At 40.1% G+C, this 24,475-nt stretch overlaps 1 protein-coding gene across 3 annotated transcripts in view; it reads left to right on the forward strand.

Moving 5' to 3' along the window:
• LOC104865815 (double homeobox protein B) overlaps positions 1-23,223 on the forward strand; it is a 26,965-nt gene extending 3,742 nt beyond the window's left edge. Inside the window, exons 2-7 of one of the 3 annotated variants that reach the window (XM_010629567.3) lie at positions 6,341-6,451; positions 15,704-15,818; positions 17,139-17,275; positions 19,061-19,166; positions 19,558-19,694; positions 21,619-23,223. In XM_010629567.3, coding sequence (XP_010627869.1) covers positions 15,794-15,818; positions 17,139-17,275; positions 19,061-19,166; positions 19,558-19,694; positions 21,619-22,221 — 1,008 coding nt within the window. In that variant the 5' untranslated portion in view covers positions 6,341-6,451; positions 15,704-15,793 and the 3' untranslated portion in view covers positions 22,222-23,223. Of the gene's footprint in view, positions 1-6,340; positions 6,452-15,703; positions 15,819-17,138; positions 17,276-19,060; positions 19,167-19,554; positions 19,695-21,618 lie in introns of all 3 variants that reach the window. The other 2 variants (XM_010629565.3, XM_019208233.2) reach the window with 2 other exon arrangements.
• Positions 23,224-24,475: the final 1,252 nt, after the last annotated feature.

Genomic DNA, 24,475 nt, shown 5'->3' on the forward strand with positions numbered 1-24,475 from the left:
GAGAGAGAGAGAGGGAGCACCAGGCTCCACTGGTTTACTGTTGGTAATGGGATTAAAAAGCTCAGGAAATTGGGAATGCTGGAGTCAATTTGCTGTGTAAAACTTACTGTACTTTGGGAAAGTGCATGTGATTTAACCTTCACTAATACTTTAAGAAGACATTTGTGAGAAAAATCTTTGAAGAGCTCTATCCTTTCTCTTTTCTCTATGCCAGAATTTACAATGGGGACCATAGCCACTCTGTTAGGAAAATTAAATGTGATGGGTGTAATTGGATCCTGCAGTGTCAGGAGACAACTGGAAGCCCTCAACCATCAAAGGCACGGTGGGTGTATGGAGAAAAATGGAGAGCAGAGCAAAGCAATGGTCAGGATGGTTTGATGTGTTGATTTATGGCGTTGGCTAATTATACACTAGTGTTACCATAAGTGAAATGGGTAGGAAATTTACTAAACTATACTTATCTCTATGAGCAGAAAAAAGCATGAATTGGAGCAAAGGAAATAATCAGATCTTTTAGAAACTACTGAACACTAGTTCTGAGCTGTCACTGATTCCAGGAGATCCAAACCATCATTGTGGCCTACCAATCATGGAGGTCAGGTGATCAATGGATTCTTTGCTAAACTCCAACCCACAGTGGGGTCCATGGGTCTCCAAACACATCTTGTGGTCATTTTCACAGTCCTAAAATGCTTAACTGGGTTACAAATACTTAGCACTTGGCAGAATTTCCACATTTATTCTTCACCCTGTAGAATGAAAGCTGTTTTGGTGGAAAGGTTAAATGGAAGCCATTAGAGCTGTGTTGACCACGGAAAGAATGAAATCCAAAATGATATCGTATCCCTGGAAAGATTACAGAGATTAGCGTGACTTATCAAGGTCTTGAAAGTTGCCAGGATGGTAGTTCCTACCATGTCCCCTTCTCATTCTCCCACTCAGCCTGTGCAGAAGACAGCTAATTCTCAGAGAACGACAGGGGGTTCATGTAAGTTTAATCAAGTGATGATTCTAATTGTAGGGGCTCTACCAGATGTAGTTTCCTTGTTTAATGAAATTAACACAACTCCTGGTACTTGGTACAAAGCTATTGATTTAGTAAATGTGTTTTAGCCATACTTATGCATCAGGCCTAGAAGAACCAATTTGTTTTAAGCTGGTAAGGCCAGCAATAAACTATAATTTCTACCTTAAGTCTGTATCAACTCTCCAGCCTTGTGTCATAACTCAGCATGCAGGGAATTTGATAACCTTGTCTTCCACACAGTATCACTGGTTCATTACATGATGGCAATATGTTGATTGGATAGAGTGTTTAAGAGGTAGCAATCATTCTAAACTTGCTGGGAAAGCATCTGCATGTCAGAAGAGAAATAAATTCTACTAGAATTCAATCTGTCTTTGTAACTTAATACGTTTCTTGGTAACTTAGTAACAGAATGCCCAGCACCTGCAATTTAAAGAAGCAGAGGTATATTTTGGCTCACAGTTCAATGCAAAGTAAGCTGGCTCCAAGGTAGGATGGCATGGCAGAGGGAGTTGGCCCAGGACAGCTGCTCACAGAAAGGCAGAAAGGAAGCAGAGTCCATGGAGGAGCAGGGAGGACAGATACTGTGTAACTTTCCAGGTTAAACCCACAGTGACTCACCTCTTCCTACCAGGCCCCACCACCTAAGAGCAATCAGCTTTAATGCTCCTATAATCCAATCACCTTGCAAAAGTTCTGCCTGTGATCACATGAGGTTTTATGGGGACATCTAGATATAATCCATCACAAGGTCCTTCTGCCTCAGTGAAATTGCCAGAGTTCAGTAGTGTGCAGTATACTAAGATATCCCTTCTGGGGTGAAGGTGAAGTTGATACATCTGAACCTTCCAACAATTAAAAAAGAAATGGAGTGCCTACTGGGCTTATTTGGGTTTGGGAGGCCATGCAATCCTCACTAGGGTGTGTTAATTAGTCACAGAGTGACTCAGAAAGATACTATATTTGAATGAAGCCCAGAACAGAACAGAAAAAACAAAAAACAAAAAACTCTGAAACAGGTCCAGGCTGCTGTGCAGGCTACTTTGCCACTTGGGCCACATGATCCAGGAGACCTAATGTACTTGAGATGTTGGTGAGAGATAGATACACCATTTGGATCCCTTATCAGGTCCCATAGGTGAATCACAAAAGAGGCCTTTAGGATTTGGAGCCAAGAACCTCCAATCATCTGTAGATAACCACTCACACTTTGAGGGACAGCTGATGACCTGCTATTGGGCCTTACTGGAAACTGAATATTGGCCACGGACCACCAAATTACTATGCTGCCCATCATGAACTGAGTGTTCTTTGACTCACCTACTCATCAAGGCCAATGTGCACAGCACTAATCCATTATTGTAGGAGGTAATATATATGTTATTGGGCCTGTTCAAGTCCTAAAGGCACAAGTAAGTAATACGAAGAACTGGTCCAAATGCCCATGGTTCCTACTCCTGCTACAATGCTTTCTGTCCCTCAGTGTGCACTTATGGCTTTCTGGTATGTACTGTATGGTTAAAGGAGAGTGCAAGAGACTAGTAACTATAGATGATTCTACACATTACCCAGGCACTATTCGAAGGTGTACACCAGCAGCACGATATGTCTTTTCTTGAACATTGATGGAAGGCAGTAGTAAAGGGAAATCTTCAAAGTGGACACAAAGTGGACCTGGTCATATATTTTTCTTGGAAGAAAAGATAGACAAATGTGTGATTATATACCCTCTAATGGCTGTAGCCAATGGTCTAGATGGATGTTCAGTGACATGAAAGGAACACGATTGCAAAACATTTACAAAGACATTTGGGAAGAGGCATGATGATAGACCTTAAATGAGTGAAGATATTTGTGTCCCATGTGAAGACTCAGAAAGTTCACTTCAGTGGAGAAATACATTAATAATCAAAAGGATAGAAGGACTCATTCTTTGAATTACAAATAGTTCAGGCCCTTCAGAAATGAAGATTTGGGTCACATCTCATAATGGCTAATGTTGTTTTTAGTACATGTGCTGGCAAAGTGAGCACAGTGGGTTGTTTGTTTGTTTGTTACTGGGGATCGAACTCAGGACCTTGCACTTGTGAGGTGGGTGCAGTGCCACTGAGCTAAAACCCCAGACCTAATGTTGATTTTTTTTTTTTTTTTTTGGCTTTTTGAGACAGGGTCTCACTGTGTAGTTGAGACTGAACTGGAACTCACTATGTAGCTCAGGCTGGTCTCGAACTCACAGTGATCCTCCTGCCTCAGCCTCCTGGGTGCTGGGATTACAGGCATGCACCACCACACCCAGTGACAATATTGTAATTTGATGGAAATAGAAAGTGGTGCCTATTTGAATGCAGTGGAGAATGTGGATTTGACCTCAGTGACTATCGTAGGACAAGGGCCCTATCCCCTAGTTCTCTTGCATTCTCTGCTTCCTAAGTCCATAAAATAAGCAGTTTTATTCTACCACATACTTTGGCCATGATATTCTGACTTACCTTATTCCTATAGCAATGGAACCAGCTGACCATAGACCAAAACATCTGAAGTTCTGAGCCAAAATAAAGTTTTTTGTTCTCTGTATGTAATCTGTATGGAAATCTAACTGATATAAATAATTGCTACATAAAGGTGGGGTTGTTGGTATGACTAAACCTCTTCATATGGTTCAGAAACTTTTGGAACTGGCTTATGAGAGGAGTTCAGAAAAGTTTGGAGAATAGGCTAGGGAAAGCTTGAAAACAAGGGGAAAATCTGGTTGAGGCCCAGAAGATAGTAATGCTAATATGAATGTAGACAGGAAAGACTGCTCATGAGGTTTCAGATGGGAATGAGAACCACACTGGGAACTGGAGTAGGAGCCATTCAAGTCACATTCTCCCCATAAGTTGTTTGCATTTTTCAACACCCTGAGAATTTGCTAGAGGCTGAATTTAAAAAAATTAATTAGTTAACCTTTCAGAGGAAACTTCAAGAGAGCACAGTAACCAGATTATGGGATTGGTACTGATGACTCCCTCTTAGCCAGATTTTCAGCAAGAATCGGGAGGAAAAAGCAGAGTGGAACATTTGAAAAACATTTATATTGACCAGAAAAGAAGCATGTTAAGGGGCATGCTAACATTGAGGCAAAGGAGTGTATGGTTGCTTAAAAGATTAGAATGATTAAAAAGAAACCAAATAAGTACAACAAGACAAGAAGAAAGATGCTTTGGTGGCATCTCAGAAATCCAGAAGACACCACCTACTGCAGGTTCGAGGACGTAAAAGTATGAATGTTCATTTAAGACAAGAGCCTCAGGGCCTCCTAGGAGAAGGCAGCTGTCAAGAGCATTGGTTCCCCAGGACTTACCTCACTACACTCAGCCACCTGGCCCTTCAGAGACCTTGGTAGCCATAGTCATATCAGGTCCAACTACTGCTTAATTTTTGGCAGAACTTGGTGACATCCACAGGATTGTGGATGGAGAATGCAAGAGCATGGGGATATGGAATCCTACATGCAGGTTGCAAAGGAAGGGCTGAGAGGCTAGGCAAGGTGAGACCAGGTTAGAGTCCTTGCAGATCGCTTCTGAGAGGGAGACACATGAAGCAGTGAGAGTGATGCCTCGGCCTTGATGGACCCCAAGAACTCAGAAATGCCAGGAATGTGAGGTGTCAGCCAATGAAAACTGCAGGCAATGTGCAGAGCCAACTCAAGAGAAAGACCACGCAGTCTGCTGCCAACAAGACTAGGTGTAAGGCTACACCATCCCTACAAGAAGTACATTGTATGCCCCAGATACCAGACATTGGCATACAGGATTTAGTGTTTGCCCTGCTAGGCTGTGGTGCTTTGGTCCCATTTCTTTCTCTTCCTCACTTTTGCAATGGAATATTTAACCTGTGCCACTATGGAAAAATGTAAGTTGCTTTTGCTTTTTACAGAGAATCACAGCTACAAGTTTATTGTGAATTTCAGAGGAGACTCTTGGATTTTTCATTAGTGCTGAAAGTTTTAAGACAGTAGGGAGGGAATTGATGTGTTGATGGAATAATAACCTTGTTAATATATTTAAGGATGAAGGATTGTTTAAAGAAAAATATTTGGATAATCATGGTGACTAGGTTTAGAGATGTGGTGGTTAATCTTGTCAACTTGACTAATTTGAGCAATGCTTCTTGAATTTACTAATGCTTATGGGTGTGGCTGTGGATGTTTCCAAAGACAACTGGATCATCAGGGCTCTAACCTCATCAACAGATTAATCCATTGATGAGATCATAATTATTGGGATCTGATGGAAATAGGAGGTGGGGCCTTATAGGAAGGAGTGGATCATTGAGGAGTGACCTGGGGATTGTATTGCCTACCTGGCCCTTTCCTCCAGCTCTCTTACCCTTTTTGCTTCCTGGCTGAAAGATTCTCCAACACACACTTCTTCTATAATGTTCAATATCTTCTTAGGACTGCAAAAGTGGAACCAGCTATCACTGAAACAGTGAGCCAGAATCAACCTTTCCTGATCTAAGTTTAATTTCTCAGGTATTTGGGTCACAGAAGGAAAACATGATTAACTTACTTCTCCAAGGGCAGAAACATGACCAGCTAAGGCTGAAGGCAGAGAGAAACAGAATGGGTACTTGAATTGAGTTTAAATGCCAGCTATAACCTCATGACCAGTTACAGAACTGAGGATCATACTTTTCATGAGTATTTCTTTACTATTTTATTAGGAATATGTTTGTGAGTATGTCCAACTGTATTAGGTAGATATCTTTGTATTTTTCCTCTTTTATTATTTTATCATATAGCATAATATTGACACGATGTCAGTGCTTAAATATAACAAATCTAATAACAGTATTTAAGCTATGAAGTGTCATTGAAATAAGCAAATTCAAAATAACTCCACATATTTTTCTGGAGAATGATTTACTACATTTTTTATTGTACGTAGGAGAGTTCTATCAGTCTAAGAGGAATTATGACTCTATTATGATCTTTATGTTTAGACTAAATAAGGTTAAAGAATATTTGTTTGGATGTCAAAGTGTCAAGGGTGGAGATGCGATTAGTCTTGACTGTCAACTTGATTGAATTTGGAGACACCTAACAGATTAGTAAAGCATAGTTTTGGGTGTGTCTGTGTTTCCAGAGATGATTGGAATATGAGTCAGAAAACTGAGCGGGGAATACTGGCTCTGAATGTGGGTGGCAATACCTAGTAGGTTGGGAGCCAAGATGGAACAAAAAGTGGAAATGAAGAAGCCTGCCAGTGTGTGCTAGCTGGATAGTTCTTGAATGACTGCATCTCTTACTGCTGTCTTTGCCCACAGATATCAGTCTCCAGCCTCTTCAGACTTGGAGTAGGGACTCGTCAGTGACCTTCCTGGGAGCTTGTAGGCCTTCAGCCTGGAATTGGAGCTACATCACTGGTTCTCCATATCGTGAGTCTCCCAGCTCCTTGGACTAAGCAGCTACAGCAGCTCCTGGTTTTTCTGGCTCCCTGACAGGCAGGGGGCTATTGTGGAAGTATCTGATTTCTGATCCTGTAAACCAGTCTAATCATTTCTTTTCCAAATATATCAAATATATATAGATAGATAGATTATTCCTCTAGAGATGCTTAGTTTATATACACAGAAAATACATTGTTTTTGTTTTTTTTAAAAATACATTCAGTTTTAAAGGAACACATTTGCTTGGTAATACTTGATAGCCTGCCAGTTGTAGGGTGTGCCCTAGTGGTTCCATGATTATGGCTGAGAACCGTGGAATTATTGGCTACTTCTGCCATTGTTTGCGCAATCTACCATCAAAGCTTCCTTCAAAATGTGATGGCTTGTTCTTAATGATCTGTATGTAGTGAAGACCCAGGTGATGCAGTGTGGCTCTCACTGGGATTTAGTGAAGGCTATTGTTGATAGGCCTCTCTTAGTAGGTGCCCTGCAGCATTCTACTCTATATAATATTAATAGTCTCTGAATTTTCTAAGATTTGAAAGTTGTGCAGCTCTCAGAATCATAACAGATTCTAAGAACCATGGCCAAAAACATAACCAAGCAGCATGAAATGGAAGACACAACTTACTTGGTCACATCTTAACTGGTTAGAAAGCCTCCTGAAAATAACTAAAGCTCAATATGTTAGAAAGCTTTCCATTTCTGTGACAAAATACCAAGATAAAACATTTACATAAGAGAAAAGATTAGTTTAGCTAATGGTTTCAGTCCGTATCACTTGCCCTGGCCTGCTTTAGCTTGTGGCTAGGCCCACAGTTTGGCAGGAAACATGCAATGGAGCAAAGCTGGCCATATCATGGTAATGGGTAGTGTGAAAGGGATAGAAAGAGGAAGGAGCTTGAGTCCCAGCATCCCCTTCAAGAGCACACCTCTAGTGACCTCCAGATAGGCCCCACCTCCTAAAGGTACCATCACCCTCTAATCACAAGCCGAACTTTAGCACAGGGCTTTTGGGGGATATCGGGGCAATACATCATGGTGGGAACATGTGGCTGAGCACACCCATTCATCTCATGGCAAAGAAGCCATAAAGACAGAGAGAGCCCAGGAGGCCAGGTTCCCACCATCCACTCAGAAGGCACACCTGCAATGTCCCAAAGACCTCCATTATACATCAATTCTTAAAGATTCCACTACCTCCCAACAGATCCATGCTTAATGCGTTGGTTAGCTTTCCATGGCTGGTGCATAACATCTGTTATGGCTTGTGTCTAGATGTCCCTCCAAACCCTCATGAAGTCTTAGGTGGAGCTTTTTCAAAGGTAACTGAATCTAAAGTGTGTGATTGATTCGTGGTGGAATGCTCGGCCTGGGGGCACTAGGATTAAGGGTATGAGTGCTGCCCACCATAAGTAGTCTGAATAAGATAAAGGGAGCAGGAAGGCACTGTTAAAGTCCTTTGTTGTTTTATTACCACATGGGCACCATGAAGTGATTCTCTGCAAAGTTAATCTGCCATGTGACACTCTACTTTGGAGCCAGCCAACAATGAACTGAAACCTCTGTGAACTGTAAGCCAAATAAACCTTTCCTCTTTTAACTTTGGGTGTTGGATATTTTTTTTCTCAGCAACAAGAAAAGTAACTAAGGCAACATGTGAAATAATGGAGCAGAGGTTTATTTTGGCTTGTGGTTTGAGGGTTTTCAGTCCATAGTCAGCTGGCTCTGGGCAGAAACGTCATGGTGGGAAAGCATGGTGAAGCAAATCTGCTTGCTTCATGGAGGCCAGGAAGCAGAGCAGGGGAACAGTACAAGAGAAGAAAGGGCCAAAGACTAGATATAATCTCAGAGGTCATGCCTTCATGACTGACCCTTGCATACCAGATATGTGCTTTTCTAATCTCCTAGGCAATCCTGAAACCAAGCAAGTTGATAACCAAGCTTATCCATCATGCTAGGGAATGGGCCTTTAATACACGGGTCTTTGGGGAACACTCAGTGTCTCTTAAGTACACAAAAAAATCTTTAATTTCCTTGTCTATCAGAGTATGAAACTCCAAAATACTTAGGGCTTAGAGCTCAAATCTTCTATGACACAGTTAAGCTTCTCACAGACCCAAATAAATCTCTTCTTATAAATAACAAAGGATGAGAACCCACAGTGTCAGAAAAATACAGTAGCCTAACATAGTGGGATCAGGGACTGGACCACTACAATATAAACATTTTCTCACAGGATGCAAGAAGACGGGGTGGGGATGCACGACACTATTGTAATACCAAGATGACGTTGCAGAGATATTTTTGGCATCCTTTAACTGTGGTTGCCTTTTCCACAATAAAGTAAATTTCTGCTTCCTGAAGGAAGTTTGAGATTAGATCCTTTGTTTTCCCTTATATTGTATCATCTCATAGAGATATATGAAGCTGCAGGGTATTTTACCATATAGGTAGGATCTTATGGTTCCACAAAGTATTTTTTACACACAAATGTTTCTTTTAGTTTAATAATGTGAACTTTTGGTTATATCATGCATATACTATACACAGACACATGTAAAAAACACATTCTGTAAAGGCTAATTAATGTAGATGGCTGTATTTAGCCCCAGATGTGATAAGTCACTCCTCCAAATGTCTATTTTTTCTTTGTCATCTTAAATATCTTGAGTTTATCAGTTGTATCAAAAGCCAACATTATCTTTTCCCTGTAGTAGTACAGACAACTGAAAAGATTTCCCTGTAGAAATTCTAGTCCAATCACTGCATTAGTTTAAAACCAAATGTTGATAGCCATGTCATCTTGACAGCCACATATGTCTTCTGATGCCACAATTACAAAGAAATAAAGATAATACATGTTATGCTTTCACCTAACACAATGTATGGATCTTGATTACGTTCAATCCAAAACACATTTACCCAGAAGATAATGCAAGGGATACAGGTGATCTTTTCCTTTTTATACTACTTAAACCATGGTTATATAAAACTATTAGTGCATCCTTTTTAGATGATAATGGGGTAGCATGGTTAAGAAAATACAAATATTTTGTTAGTCTGTGAGCAACCATGTTAAAAAAGTCTTCTTATTACTCACAACGTTTAACTGTGCAGCTGGTTATATAGACATAGCAGTCATTTATCACTATTTTCTTCTGTGGCACAGTGCATGTTCTCTCCTTCTTCAGTAAACTTTTTTATTTCAGCTTTAATTGAGTTTATTGGTACATTTTAGTGATACAGTACAGTTACATTCATTGTTGGGATCTTGTACCTCTACATGACAAGTCTTGGTTCTCATTTTTCCCCCTTGTTCCTGCCCTCCCTTCACCCCCTCCTCCCCTCCCCATCTACAAACACTTTATTTCCATCTTTTCATTATTCCAGTAAACTTTTTTGCTGAATACTGATCGTTCTTCTCAAGGAGTGACCCAAAACTTCAGTTCTGAGGAGTCTGAACTATTGACTGTCTTACTTGTATTGAATTACTCTCTCATCCTTTAATTTTAACCACATGACATGTTAGTACAGAGGTACTATCTTGGACTATACTGCTGCCATAACAGGATAGCACAGAATGGGTAATTTATAAAAAATGGTAAGCGTCTTATAGTTGTGGATTCTGGTAAGACTCAGGTAGAGGGGCCTGCACTGGTGAAGTCCTTCCCACACTTGTATGTGGCAGATGACAATGAATGGCAAGGAAGCAGGAAAATAAGTCTGATCTCTCTTCCTCTTATAAATACATTAATCTTATGCATACATCATAGTGCCCCAGTATCACGACTTCTCCAAACCCTAATTATCTCCCTAAGGCCCCACCCCCATATACCATCAATATATGTGTCTTAGTTACTTTTCTCATTGTGGGGGCAAACTACCTGACATCAAAAGTTAAAGGAGGAGAGGTTTATTGTAGCTCATAGTTTAGAGAGGTTTCAGTTCATAGTTGGCTGGTTCCAAGACCAGGTGGCATGGCAGAGGGGCTTCACAGAGGAGAAGTTCATGGCAGGCAGAATCCAGAAAGAAGGAAAGTAGCAAGTAGCAAGCAACAAGTAGTGACCCTCTCTCTGTCCCTTCAATCCTATCAAGACTACATGCCCTCAGGATGGTCAGCACATACACTCAGTGTGGGGCAGCTTTAATCCTAGCATCATCGCACCATGAATCAATGCCAGCATCACATCCTTGATCCCAGCTTCATACACCCTAGATCCAGCCACCTCCCAAAAGCCTCATGCATGACCACATGAGACTTTAAGGAGACATCTAGATATACAAACCATAACAATATGACTTTAGATATTATGCTTTCAGCACATAAATGTTGGGGGACTCAGTCAAATTTTAGCAGATGCCACAGGGGATCTCCTGTTATCCAGGCTTAGTCTTCTACAAATTTATTGTTTACTAGAAACTCTAATTTCCACCTAGGGAGTCTGGATCCCTCACTCATCTTCTCTGCCTACTAATTTTGAGGCCTAAAGAGTCCAAGGTATTTGGATGCCAGCCTCAACTTACAGTTCCATGCTATTGTTATGGTTTATGTTTAGTGTTCCCCCAAAGCCTTATGCAGATGAGGAAGAACTTACTTTTTCAGAGGTAGTTGAATTTGGAATATGTGATGCTAGGGTTAAGGGCATGTGATTATTAAACCACTACATGTGATTGGTTTGACACCACCCTGATTCTGGTAGTCTGAATAAGGGGCAGGAAGACCCTGGAAAGGACTATTGTTGCCTTTGCTATCTTGTGAATGCCATGTTGTTTCTTCTCTGTGATGGCTGCCATCCCTGCTTTGAAGCCAGCCAATTATGAACTGAAACCTCTATGAACTATAAGTTAAATACAGCCCTTCCTCTTTAGCTTTAGATGTTGGGTATTTTGTCTGAGCCACAAGAGAAAGGTAACTAACACAGAAATTTGGTACCAGGGAAGTGGGGTCTGCACTATGACATTACCTGGCCATGTGGCTGAAGAGCCTTTGCAACTGGCTTGTGGGAAATGGAAGAGTTAGGAAAGATTTGGAGTTGTCAGCTACAGAAATTATAGCTGGCGTGCCTTAGGCTGTTCTGTATGGGAGATTCTGGTCAGAGCTCAGAAGACCAGAAGGCCATTAAAGACGAGGCTCAGGAGATTTCTGCTGGGAAGGACTGCATTGGCTGTTGGACTCCAGATGATGTGGGCTATGGCTTGGTAGAAAGTTTGTCTGCATTTTGTTCATTTCTGTGATGTAGGGGGAATAGATACAATTGCCAAACCTGCTAGATATCCGAAGTGCTCTAACACCAAAGAATGAATTCTAGGAAAAACAGAGGTTAAGAGTAGGAAAAATTTATTGGGAGAAAGATAGCTTCTGTCTAAGAGAGACAGAAGAGGGACTGGAAAAATGGGTTATCTGTCTAGCCTGCTTCTCAAAAGTAGTTTTTTGGGACAAAGCCAGGAGGGACAAAACTTTAGTCAAGTAGTAACATTGCAAGTATAGTCACTTAAGTAATACTGATCCAATGAGAAATCACAAGGTAGATATGAGGTGGGACAAAATTATGATTAACCCATAAGATTATGACAAGTATAATCACTTAGATAATATTGATTAAATGGGGATCAAATGGGGAGGCAAGTCACAGGGTAGCAAGTGTACAGGGAAGGAGCACGGAGTTTCAGTAAGGGGTGGGCTGGTAATCTTTCCTGGAAGATCTTGGTTCCCCCTCTTGGGTGATTGATACCTATTTAGAATATCAATCACTGCTATGCATCCTTATCAAAAGCATGTGGGTGTGGCAGTTTCTTTTCTTTTATAATGCTGGCTTTTAGCAAAAGTGTCTTGATTGCCCTCCATGTTGGTTCCTCAAGTGCCAGCCCTGTCTAATTGCCTACAAGATATCCAATTAACTCACCCATCTACAACAGCCAGAGACTTTGCCTGAGACTGAGATTAGGGGTGGTGGACTAATTAATCGGGCCGAAGAAATTTCAAGGCAGTCAAATATTGAGGCAGTGGCATGGCTACTGTTGGGGGCTTTTAGACAGTTGTATGTTGAGAATTTAGAGCAATGAACCCAGCAGGATGATTTAAAACATTTTGATTTTGGCCAGAAAGGAAGCTCCTGTAAAGCTATGGATTGCAAAGATAGAGTAGAGGAGATCTTGATTGCTGAAAAGGAACAGGAGAACAGAAAAGATGGCCTGAAGGCATCATAGGAAGCAGCAAGACTCCACACTTTGAAACCTCAGAGTTGTAAAGGTGAAAGTATTTGCTTTGACAAGAGAGCCCCAGAGCACCAGGTTCCAAAATGGTGGTAGTCCCACAATGTTCCAGAATGGCAGCTGCCTAGAGAATTTGGTCCTCGTGTTGTGCCCAAGTCGCGAAGTCCCCAAAGACCACCAAGGAATCAGGTCCGATGCAATTACATGAGGAGTTTATTGCAAGCTCGAGCCTGGACCCTTGTACTTCTCCGACTGATAGGATCAGAAAACGAGAGTCCAGGCCCATCTTTGAAGCAGGATTATATAGGGTTAGGGAGGCTCTCCCTTTTTATTGATGCTATTTTTATCTTTTGATTACACTTGGATATTTGGGGTATTTACTGGAATAGGAGGGTAGTGGGAGGGCATTTACTGAAAAATACTAATACCTATGTTCGCAGAATCAGTTCCTCTTTCTAAAGAACATTTGATTAATCAAACTCTATAACAACATATGATTATCTTAAACTTCGTCTTTCCTCTTTCTAAAGAACATTTGATTAATCAAACTCTATAACAACATATGATTATCTTAAACTTCATCTTTGGAACATAAAAAGAGGAACAGAAACACAGGGTGGAGATAGCCTAGGACAGAGAGCTGTGAAAAATTACAGAGATCTGCAAAAAATTCTAAAGAACTGCAAAAAATTTCACTATGTGACAAAGGGCACAGAGGGAGCTATCTTGAGCTGAACAAAGGGCAAAGGGGAAGCCCACCTTATTCAGAAAACTTGGTCTCTATACTCAGGATTGGGTTCAGAGTGTGCAGTGATCCAGGCACTCAACTCCGAGAGAGGGAGGCCTGGCTACTGCTCCAGCTGGCAGCAGAGCTTGGCATCATCCATATGGCACTGGTTCAAGGTGCATGCTGAATGCAGGAGATGTGGGGTCAGGAAGGCTTCCTCCTAGATTTCAGAAGGCCTGGGAGGTCAGGCAGTGTACCCCTGAGAGTGCAGTGTGTGAAAATGTGAGCATGAAGCCAAAGGTACAGTGGAGACCCCAGGAGATTGGAGAAGCCAGAAGCATGGATCATCTGAGGAAAACTGCAAAGAGGGAGAAGAGCTGGCCCCAGAGAGTAGCCGTGGGAGCTGCAACCACCCTAAGTGCCTTAGGGGCAGAGCCACCCAAGCTCTTTGGATTTCACAATTTGTCATAGATTGTCTGGGATACTGGAAATGGAGCTGTGGCTCTTAATGTTTGTTCCATTGGATTTTGGACTTTCCTTGATCGCATTCCTTTGTATCCCCCATTTGTACCTTTTGAAATGGTAATGTTTACCATTGTGCCATTGAAAGTTGGAAGTGTTTAACTTTCCTTTCATTTGTTAAGGGGCTTGCTGGTAAGAGTTTGCCATAAATTTTAGAGGAGATTTGGGAATTGGACTTTTCAGCAATACTGAAACTATTAAGACTTTGCTAACTCTTAGAGATGGACTAGATGCTTTTAATGCATGAGTCTTGGGGGGGAACCAGGAATGGTTTTTGTTTTGTTTTTTTAGTACTGGGGATTGAATTTGGGACCTTGTGCTTGTGAGGTGGAGCAGGAATGGAATGGAATGGTTTGTGTTTAGATGCCCCCTCACCTCAAGTCTCATGTGGATGAGGTGGGACTTCCTTTTCCAGAGGTAGTTGAGTCTGAAATGTGTGATGCTGGAGTTAAACTCCTGTGGTTATTAAAACACTACAGATGGGTGATTGGTTTGACACCACCACAATCTCAGTAATTTGAATAAGATAAAAGGGGCAGGAAGACCCTGGAAAGGCCTGTTGTTGCCTTTGTTACTTTGCGCACACCATGTTGTTTCTGCCTCTGCTATGACTATTTGCCATTCCTGCCTTGGAGCCAGCCAATTATGGACTGAAACCTCTACAAACTGTAAGCCAAATAATCTTCTTCCCCTTTAACCTTGGGGGTTGGGTATTTTGTCTCAGCAATGAGAGAAAAGTAACTAACACAGTTATCATTGTGATGTCTCCTGGTGGAAATACTGTTCCCAAAAGAAGTACGTCCTCCAAGCTGGGCATTGTGGCACATGCCTGTAGTCCCAGTAATCAGGAGGCTGAGGCAGGAGGATCACTGTGAGTTCTAGCCAGACTCAGCTACATAGTGAGTTCAAGGGCAGCCTAAACTGCCTAATGAGATCTTTTCTAAAAGAAAAAAGAAAAAGAAAAAAACTAAGGCCTCCAACCAGTACATTAGAGCTATTAGGAAAGGTTGGCTGAAACTCATACAGCAGTTGGAACTACTCTCTTCTGCTGGGATTTTTAGATAAGTCTTAACTTGAGCCATTTCTTTTTTCACCAATTGAATCAGTCACACCCACAGTATATTTGATAACCTGCTTAAAGGCAAAGGGTTTTATTCTATAATCACATGCAAAAAGCATTCACAATAACAGCTAAATTAGGGAACTGAGACTAGCCAATTGACATATATCTACACCAGCATAGTGATGGAATAAGGTATGTTTCAGGATAAGCTGAAGAAAACATGAGAATTTCAAGGCAAGGTGATGCCATATATTAAGTAAAATGGCCAAGCCAAAGTAATTAGGAAATAAACAACTTAAAAATAATAAAAGAAGAAAATTATATAGGGAGAGCTCAGAATCAAAGTTATTGAAAAGTGTTATAATAGATGTAAAATAATGACATAATCTGCACTTTTGCCCAAAATTCAACCTCCCCTTAATTTGATTAGTTCTAAAACCTTTTAAATGGTGAGCCATATTTAATGAAGGGACTCAATCAACAGGTATTTAAGAAGCCTAGCGTACCATTGGAATTTTAAAAATTCATTAATATTATTGGTACATTTTAGGTATACAATATGATGACGTTCATCATTGGGGATTTGCACCTTTACATGATATATCTTGGTTCTTATTTTTTTTCCCCATTCCCCTGCCCTCCCTTCAACTCCCCACCCCTCCCTGTTCACAAAGACTTGTTTCCGTTTTTTTCCTTTTCTCATTTTGAGAAGTCCTCTGGGAGGACTCTGGGAGTTATTCAGTTCTCTGGGAGTGATTCAGTTGGCTTCTAGTCTCTGTGGGATCCAGGTGACCACCCTTCCATGGAGCCAAGCAGCAATTCAAATGGTAAGTTATGGTCAGCCTCTGCTGTTTCACATGGTCATTCCAAAAGCTTTGTTTTACAGTTTATGTTACTTTACATCACACCTTTGATTACAGGGGACTTTTTTGGGGAGAAACTGTTTTTCACTGTTAATTTGGGTCCATGGATTGATGAAAGTTAGGAAACTGGACACGAGTTTCAAATCTGATGACTGGATAGATTCTTTACAGGAATCTTCTACCTAAAGCGTTAAAATTGACACTCTAGATGGGGAGAAAATACATTCTGATGTTTATATTTAAGTTTTGTGTGTGTGGTGTATGGTACTGAAGATTGAATTTAGGAATGTATGTTCTACAGCTCAGCTACACCTTCAGCCCTTGTTTTGAGGTACTGGGGATAGAACTCAGGACCTTGTGCTTACAAGGCAGGCATTGTACCACTAAGTGAATTCCCCAGCCCAAGCCCTTTTTAAATTTTAAGACAAAATTTTACTGTATTACCAAGGCTGGCCTTTAAGTTTTGACCTTCCAGCATCTGCCTCCAAGTAACTGGAATTTTAGGCATATGCCAATTTTTATATTTAATTTACTTTTTTCTCTTTTTTTTTTTTTTTTTTTTTTTTAATCGTTTTTTTCTTGTGTTCGACATGTAGTTGAGGCTGCTCTGGAACTCACTATGTAGCCCAGGCTGGTCTTGAACTCACAGCGATCCTCCTGCCTCAGCCTCCCGAGTGCTGGGATTACAGGCTTGCACTACTACGCCTGACTAATTTTCTTAAAATGTATCATTTGTTCCATAGTTGAACATTTTTTTGTCGGGGGTGGGGGGAGGATTGGGGATTGAACTCAGGACCTTGCCAGGCAGGCATGGTGTCACTGAGCTAAATTCCTGGTCTGAACATTTATAATTTCATTTAACTTCTTAATTCTTTATGCATTTGTTCACTTCATTAATTTTTTTTTTTTTTTTTTTGGTACCGGGGATCAAACTTTGGTTTGGCAGAACCACTAAGCTAAATCCCTGGCCCCAATTTCATTAATTTTCATGAATATTTCTTGTTCCTGTTACTTCCACTCTTCTTAGTGTATAATATTGTGAATTTTTGTCAGTTTTTGCTTTCTATTCTTACATCCTAGACTATTAACCTTCCTATGATTTATATTTATACCTGTGTATGTCCAGATGAGGATAACTTAAGAGATATCCCTTAAGTAAATATATATAGTCATCATTTGAAGTATTGACCTTTATCCTAGAATAAATTTAAAGTATGTGCTCAGCCCACAGATTTTAATCCACAAACATATTCAATACTGCCTTATCCCTTTTTTATTTGCTAGGCCGACGACAGAGGATGATTTTGAATGAGAGTCAAAAGGATATCCTTAATGAATGGTTTGAAAAAAACCCCTATCCTGGTATAGATACCAGAGACTATCTGGCCAAAGTAACTGGCATTTCAGAGTTTCAAATTCTGGTAGGCATTTTGTAACTATACATTTTTTCTCAGGGTCATATTAAAGAGAAAAAATAGGCTATTCTCAGCTCTTGTGTCAGATATTTTGCTCAGAAGTTTATTCCACATGTAATGAAAAGATAGAAACAACATCAGGAACTCCATGTGTACTTCTTGTTAAACATATAAATACTACTTGTGTGTTTGCACCAGTGGAGAAGGAAAACTGGTTCACAGTTTCCCACATAGGTAATTAAATCACATTTTGAGAATTGCAGAATGTACAAAATTAAGTCAGTATAATGATATAATTTTTCACTATTAGAGTTTATACCAGAGAATAAGATAATTTTGAGAAGCAGTGGTGTTAGAACTTATGGAAATTCCTGGTTCTTTGGCTATTTTTTAAAATTGACTTAAAATTTTATGTCTTACCTGTGATTCATACACAAGAATAAAAGAAAAATCTATATTGATATACTGTCAGTAAAATAATCCATGTGATAATCAAGCAAAGATGAGTTTCATATATTAAAGAAATAGGTATAAAGGGTATAATTGAACAAAATGAATTTTAATCAATACAGATAGAAGTTTAAATATTTTGAGGTAAAAAAATGAATTCATGTATTTGTATTCAATATATACTCTCTGATTAAGCATCAGCTATAATGATTTCAGTCTTTGGACACACTGGAGAAAATATTTTTAATGTCTGGCTAGTGTTCTGGGTATGGGAGACAGAATGAACACACAAACCAGTAATAAAATTGTTTCCTGTGGGACCACTAGGTATCTGGTGCAGAGCCCATTGGATCTGATGGTGAAGGGAAAACCATAGAAAGAACATAGCACAATGTTGCTTCTTATATGGTATTCACTCTCCATTAGTTTACAGGTTTCAGCTATAAAACTTTTAAACTCAGAAAGTATTTTGATTAGTTAACCTGGAGCACAGGTTAAGACTTTGGGAACAAAGCCCAAAATATAGGAACAGCTCAAATGATGTTGGTTATCATTAAGGCAATAAATATAGTGAATTAGCAAGATATTCACATAAAATTCTCACATGTAATTAAATAGCACAAATCAATTTCTACTCCTATCAAGAAAGCAAGCACATTTCCAACTGGTTATGTTAATGAATGCAGTTTTAAAGCTAGATATTGAGTTCCTATGAGTTTCCTCATTTTTGGCTACCCCTAGAATGAATAAGCAAGATATGAACGTGGGGAAGAGTTAGCGATGTGGCTTTCTGTGTGCAGTTCTGCTTTCCTATTTAAACAAACAGTTTTTGGCCAGGGATTTAGCTCAGTGGTTCCACTGCCTGATTCGAAAGTGTAAGGTCCTGAGTTCAATCCCCAATGCAAAATAATAATAATAATAATAATAATAATAATAATAATAATTTTCAAAGATTAAATTCATATATATTGTATCTTATGAGATTGTAATTCTGATGAAGAGATGAAGGCTAAGAAAAGGAATAGCTACTTAACTGTGAGGTATGTGAGTGAGAGAGAGAGAGAGAGACAGACCAAGGAGAAAGGAACATTAAATCAGGAAGCTCTCCTTTGGCTGTCAGGTCAATGACTATAGAACACATGCAAGTGAACACCAAGTATTGTCCTCAATTTCATGCTGGGGTTTTAAAGTAACAACATCACTGCGATAATGTGCTGCCCTTCTCTTATAGGTGCTCCCTAAGAACAGAAGTGGTTAGTTTTGTTTGACTAGATTGATGTTTGAAATGATATTTATTGAATCCCACCTTTTTCTTGCCTCATATGTTCTTTATTTACGTAGACTTGGTTTCAGAACCAGAGAACAAGGCGCAGACGACAAAAGTATAAATGTAATTTTGGGAAATGCCAAACTCAAGTACAAGACAAGCTTCAGTTCAAGCATGAAGGTAAGAGCCCATCTCCTATCTAAATGGAATTCTTACACGGATCTATTTGAGAATATAAACAACTTAGCGTATTGAGCCCAAATTTTCTCTAAAGAAGGCTTAGAATAGGAAACATGACATCCTTGTGCCAGAGATATCAACATATATCAGTGTTTAGGGAGGGGGAAAAGGCAGATTCTTAGCACCAAAACATTGTACTTTTTACTACTGCTGATCATTGCAGTGTGTTGTTGCCTCTGGGGTTTTGTCTCTTGGATGAGACAAGAAAATGAGTTCCTGAGGGGAACTGAGTAAAAGTGATTAGAACGTTATTTATTTGTTTTTCAAGTTCAAATGTGTACACTAACATAAGAACCCTATCTCATGCCCATGATTTCCTTTGGTAAAGAAGCCAGACAAATCAGGACAAACTTCACACGATCTCAAATCAAAACCCTAACTCAAGCCCATGACAAGAATCATTTTCCTGGAATTGCTGCAAGGAAACAACTGGCAAAACAAACAGGCATTTCAGACAAGAAAATCGTGGTGAGTTCTCCAGGTGTCTCATGATATTTGCTCCACCTACACGTGGAATTGCCTCTTGAGATGTTGCGGGATGAATGTGGGCTCTTTGTGTCATTGCCCTGCTCAACAGAAAAGGAACTCATATATACACCTGGCCTTGCAAATTAGAGTATGAAAGGGGGGAAATATTCACCTTAGTCATCAGCAGTACATGTTCTGAGAAGCAGTAGCAGGACGGAAGTGGAGAAATGTGAAAGTTGGTACATATTTTAAGAATACAATCTATGTCAGTGTTTCTCATCCTTGCTGGTCTGACCAATTCAAGTCAAGAGTTATGAAGGTGCTGTCTTGTGTGTGGTGGGGTTGTCCTTCAGCATCCAGGTCTCTGCACTGGAGACTATGTCTTTGTCCCACCCCTTACTGTAATAGCCTGTGAAGTCTAGTCACTACCAATGACCTGCTCTAGGGTAGGGAACATATCCCCTGTTAAGAATCTTTGTTTTAGCAAACTCTGGGGGATCTTTGTTTTAGCAAACTCTGGGGATTGTGATTCAGTGTTCATTAAATGTTCATGACTTTTAAAGTAGCCTATACAGAATGTTCATATTTGTTTCATCCAATCTGTGGTTGTACTTATACATCTGTTCAGAAACCTTGTGTTCCTCTATGTTCCTTGGTATAGGGGAGAGAGATTTAACCTTCTCTAGAGAGCTCACTCATTTCCTGACCTAGTGTGAGGATGAGAGGGCAGGTACTAGATTGTCTATCTTTAACCAAAGTATTATTTCCTCTGTAGCAGTGATGGCTATCGTTTCTCAGCCTTTTGACTAAGATCAAGTGTTGTAGTGACGGAAAACCTTTTAGAGACAAAGTGTTCAAACTGTAAACCCAAAACCCATTTATCACAAAGTGCCAACACTGCAATTTGCTGACCACTATAGTATACAAGAGAGCAATGTTCCACTGACAACCAGTTTTTGCCTTGCTCTGATAAAGGCATCTGAGTTCATTTCTTACCTTGTGAGGGCTTCTGCTAAATTGATAGCCAGTCCAGGATGTATATATTTTTTTTATATTATGTTCTCCTTGATAGTGCACTGACCTTCCACTTGAAAACTTGGATGAGTCACAGCTAATGGTTACTGTGCCTTGGATAATAGCACACATAGGGGCCATTCATGTGCTCAGAAGGGAAAGATGTCAGGATGATGATGTCAGAGCCACAGTTCATTAGCTGTGACTCATCCAAGCATTGCCCTAATGTTCCACATCTTCACCTAGTGCCATTACTCCTTTCTGAGCCCATGAATGACCCTTATGTGTGCTGTTATCCAAGACATGGCTACTGGGCCAATGCTGCAGTAACTTGGCTGGAATGCCAACAGAGAAGGATCTGCAAGCCCACTTTGGTATGAGTGCCATAGATTTGCCACCATTGTTCTATAGTCATGTGTCAAGATCTGCATCCTTAACTAATGTTCTTATATCAATACCAAGACACCTATGGACTGGAGTTATTATTTCAACTTCAAAATCAGGAAAGAACATTTTAACTAGAAGACATGGACTTGATAGTTCAGACATTGGCATGAGGTAAAAATTAATTTTAAGGACTAATACTGATATTAATTTCATGCATTTTTGCAATGATGATGGAAAATTTTAAACTATATGTTCTTCAGTACTAAATGAAGATAATGTAAAATTATACCATTTGAAAAATAATAAAAGGAAAAGTACTTGATAGAGTTCTAAAAGTTTGGGATCCCAGAAAATCAATGTGTGATACTTCTCAAAGAAAGAATAAACAACTCCTTTTAATTTGGACATATTTTAAATACCAAGTGATATATATAAGATCATAGATAGTTCCCTTTCTTATAAGCTATGAGAAACAGAAGCAGAATCTCTATGTCTTCTAATATCTGACTCTGTTTTGTCTTAGGGATGGTTTCTTAACCAAAGAGCTTGGCACCAACACCAGAGAATAGGAGAAACTTCAGGATCCATGGCAGAAGACCCACATCAGATACCTCATGCTAGTGATCAGCTGCCACCAAACAACCACAGCACTAACCCAAACAGCTTCAGACACCTTTCTCCCTCCAATGCTGTTATCAGCAAACAGTCACTTGCCTCAGCTCTTTTTCCACCTCTCACACCCTTTGGTCCTCAGGATTTTTTTAGGGGCAGCATGAGCCAGTTCCCAAGGGCCAAGAGAGTCCAGCCCTCCCAGGCTGTGCAAAGAAGGGAAAACTGTCATGTTGTTTCAATAGATACTACTCGCTTGTCAATGGGAATGACTCTGGGAGTGAAGATTCCTTTATGTACCCCAAACCAAAGACAATGTCAGGACCCCAGTGAGCACACTGGCTCAGAGATACTGCCTTCAAAACACTCTACTCAGCCTCCACCTGATAGTCAACAGTGGCTGGACCTGGGCCAGATAGACCCACATCTCTTTCTGCAGCACTGGGATGAATGGTTGCAGTCTGTTATTGCTGAATGGGATCCCTGTGAAAGGACACCAGTTTCCAGAAAAAACTGAGATATGTCTGTATCAATTGCACGTCCAAACACCTGAAAATCCATCTCATCTATTTGCCTGAACCCAATAGCACTGTGTATATATAATCCTCCTCCTCAACTAACTCCTGTCAACCAAGGACATTCAGGAAAAGGCATAATCTTGAACCTAGATCCACAAGTTGGTGATTGTCCATGAACGTGACTTTTCAGTGAAGGTTTTCAGGTTTTCCACATGAATGAAGTTCATCATAGCCTCAAGTTTAGGAAGATCTCATGGCTCTGACCCAGGTCTTCTTTCCTTGGATGCAAATTGAGACATAGGAAGAATAACGAATACACTGAGTTATGGAGGGAGCCTAATGCAAGAAGTAGCACAAACCACTTGAAACCCAAAGGAAATATTTATTTTTAATTTTATTGGCTCAGAGTCTCCCAGTGAAGTCCCCTTTCTAGGGATGGTGGAGTTGGAAGAGACTCCTTTAATCCTCTTCTGGGATGAACTCCTTCCAGAAGATGTGGAGAGCTCTCTTATGAAGAGCTAGAGCTGCTGCATATCTCTGTGACATCCATTCCATGGACCCCACACAGAGCTCACAGCTAGGACTGAGACCTCTGAAGGAAGGAGAAAGAAAGTCACATCTGATGTCAGGAGGACTTTCCATTTGGCACCTTTGATCTCTTACTTGTAATATTACCATGGATAAGGAATTAAATGTGAATGGTTGGAACCCCTCCAACCAAGTGCATAAAAATTAAAACATTTCTTTGTCCAATGCTCTTCTTGGATATTAGTCCACTGAGTCAGTGTTCACCTAAAACCTAATAAAATCCTCCTGTTTACCAGTAGTTTTTCCTGTCTCTTAAATCCTGAAACAAGAGATGCATCCCAGACACCATCCTTCTACCCACGTCTTTGAGGTGGTAAGTTTTATTCCCTCCCTGAATCTGAAACAGGATCTGAAGGAGAAGCTCAGGACACAGGGCAGTGAGAAAGCACTTTTAAAACTCTGGCTTCTGCTTTCTGAACTGGGAAGAGACCTCACTGACAGCCATCCTACAGAAAAGATGGAGATGGATCTCCTTGAAAGTTGACTGGTGGCTTTATGGATTAGCTAAATAAAGGATTTATTTCCAGTGATACCTCACACTGTTCCATATGCACACACTCCAGGCACTTGCCTCTGGCCTGTGAGACTTCCTAACCCTGAAGTAATAACTGAAGGAAAACCTTCTGTGGTATCAGAATCAAAAGACTTTATAATATATTAAAATAATACTTTTGTAGTCTGTGAAATAGCTTTTTATTTCTTTTCTTTTCTTTTCTTTTTTTTTGTACCAGGGATTGAACTTGGGACCTTGTGCTTGTGAGGCAGGTGGCAGTACCACTGAGCTAAATCCCCCATTCGATTTAGTTTTTAAAGCTCTACATTTTCCCTGTGTTTTTGTTTTGTTTTTGGTACCAGGGATCAAACTCAGGTCCTTGTGCTTACGAGGAAGGAGCTGGAACCACTGAGCTAAATCCCCAGCTCCCCTGTGTTTTTAAACACATTCACATGTGTTCTTTGTACAATTTTTAAAAAAGAAATAAAATCCAACATCAAATTTTTTTAAAAGACATGGTCTTAATGTGCATCTATTTAGCTATAAATGTCTCTAATTTCTCATTCTTCATGGAATTTTTTTTTAAAAACCACATCTTTATCCAGTTTCTAATTGATGGGCAATTGGGCTGTTTCCAAGTTTTAGCTATTACCACTATAAAAATGGTTATACATATATTGCTGTGGTATGATTCTTTCCATTATTTTTAGAAGACACCCAGCAGGGGAATAGCTGGGTCAAATGGGACCTCTAATCCTAGTTTTCTGAGGTATCTCCATACTGATTTCTACAATGGAAATCTGTATCAGTCTACACTTCCAACAACAGTGGAGAGGGTTCTTTTTTTCCCACAGCCTCCTCCCCCAGCATTTGTTATTGGTTGATTTCTTTTTTTTTATTATTGAGTTTATTGGTACATCTTAGGTGTACAGTACAGTTACATTCATTATTGGGATCTTGTACCTTTACATGACAGGTCTTGGTTCTCATTTTTTCCCCTTGTCCCTGCCCTCCCTCCACCCTTTTCCCCACCCCATTAACAAACATTTTATTTCCATCTTTTGATTTTCTCACATTTTTTTCTTTTCCCTTATTATCCTTCCCCTACCCATCCCACCTTCCACACACCTTTAACCCTTTTCTTCCCATTTCACATTGTCTTGTTTGAGTTC

This window comes from Fukomys damarensis, unplaced genomic scaffold (assembly GCF_012274545.1).
Source record: "Fukomys damarensis isolate Sample0158 unplaced genomic scaffold, DMR_v1.0_HiC HiC_scaffold_1, whole genome shotgun sequence".
Lineage (NCBI taxonomy): Eukaryota > Metazoa > Chordata > Mammalia > Rodentia > Bathyergidae > Fukomys > Fukomys damarensis.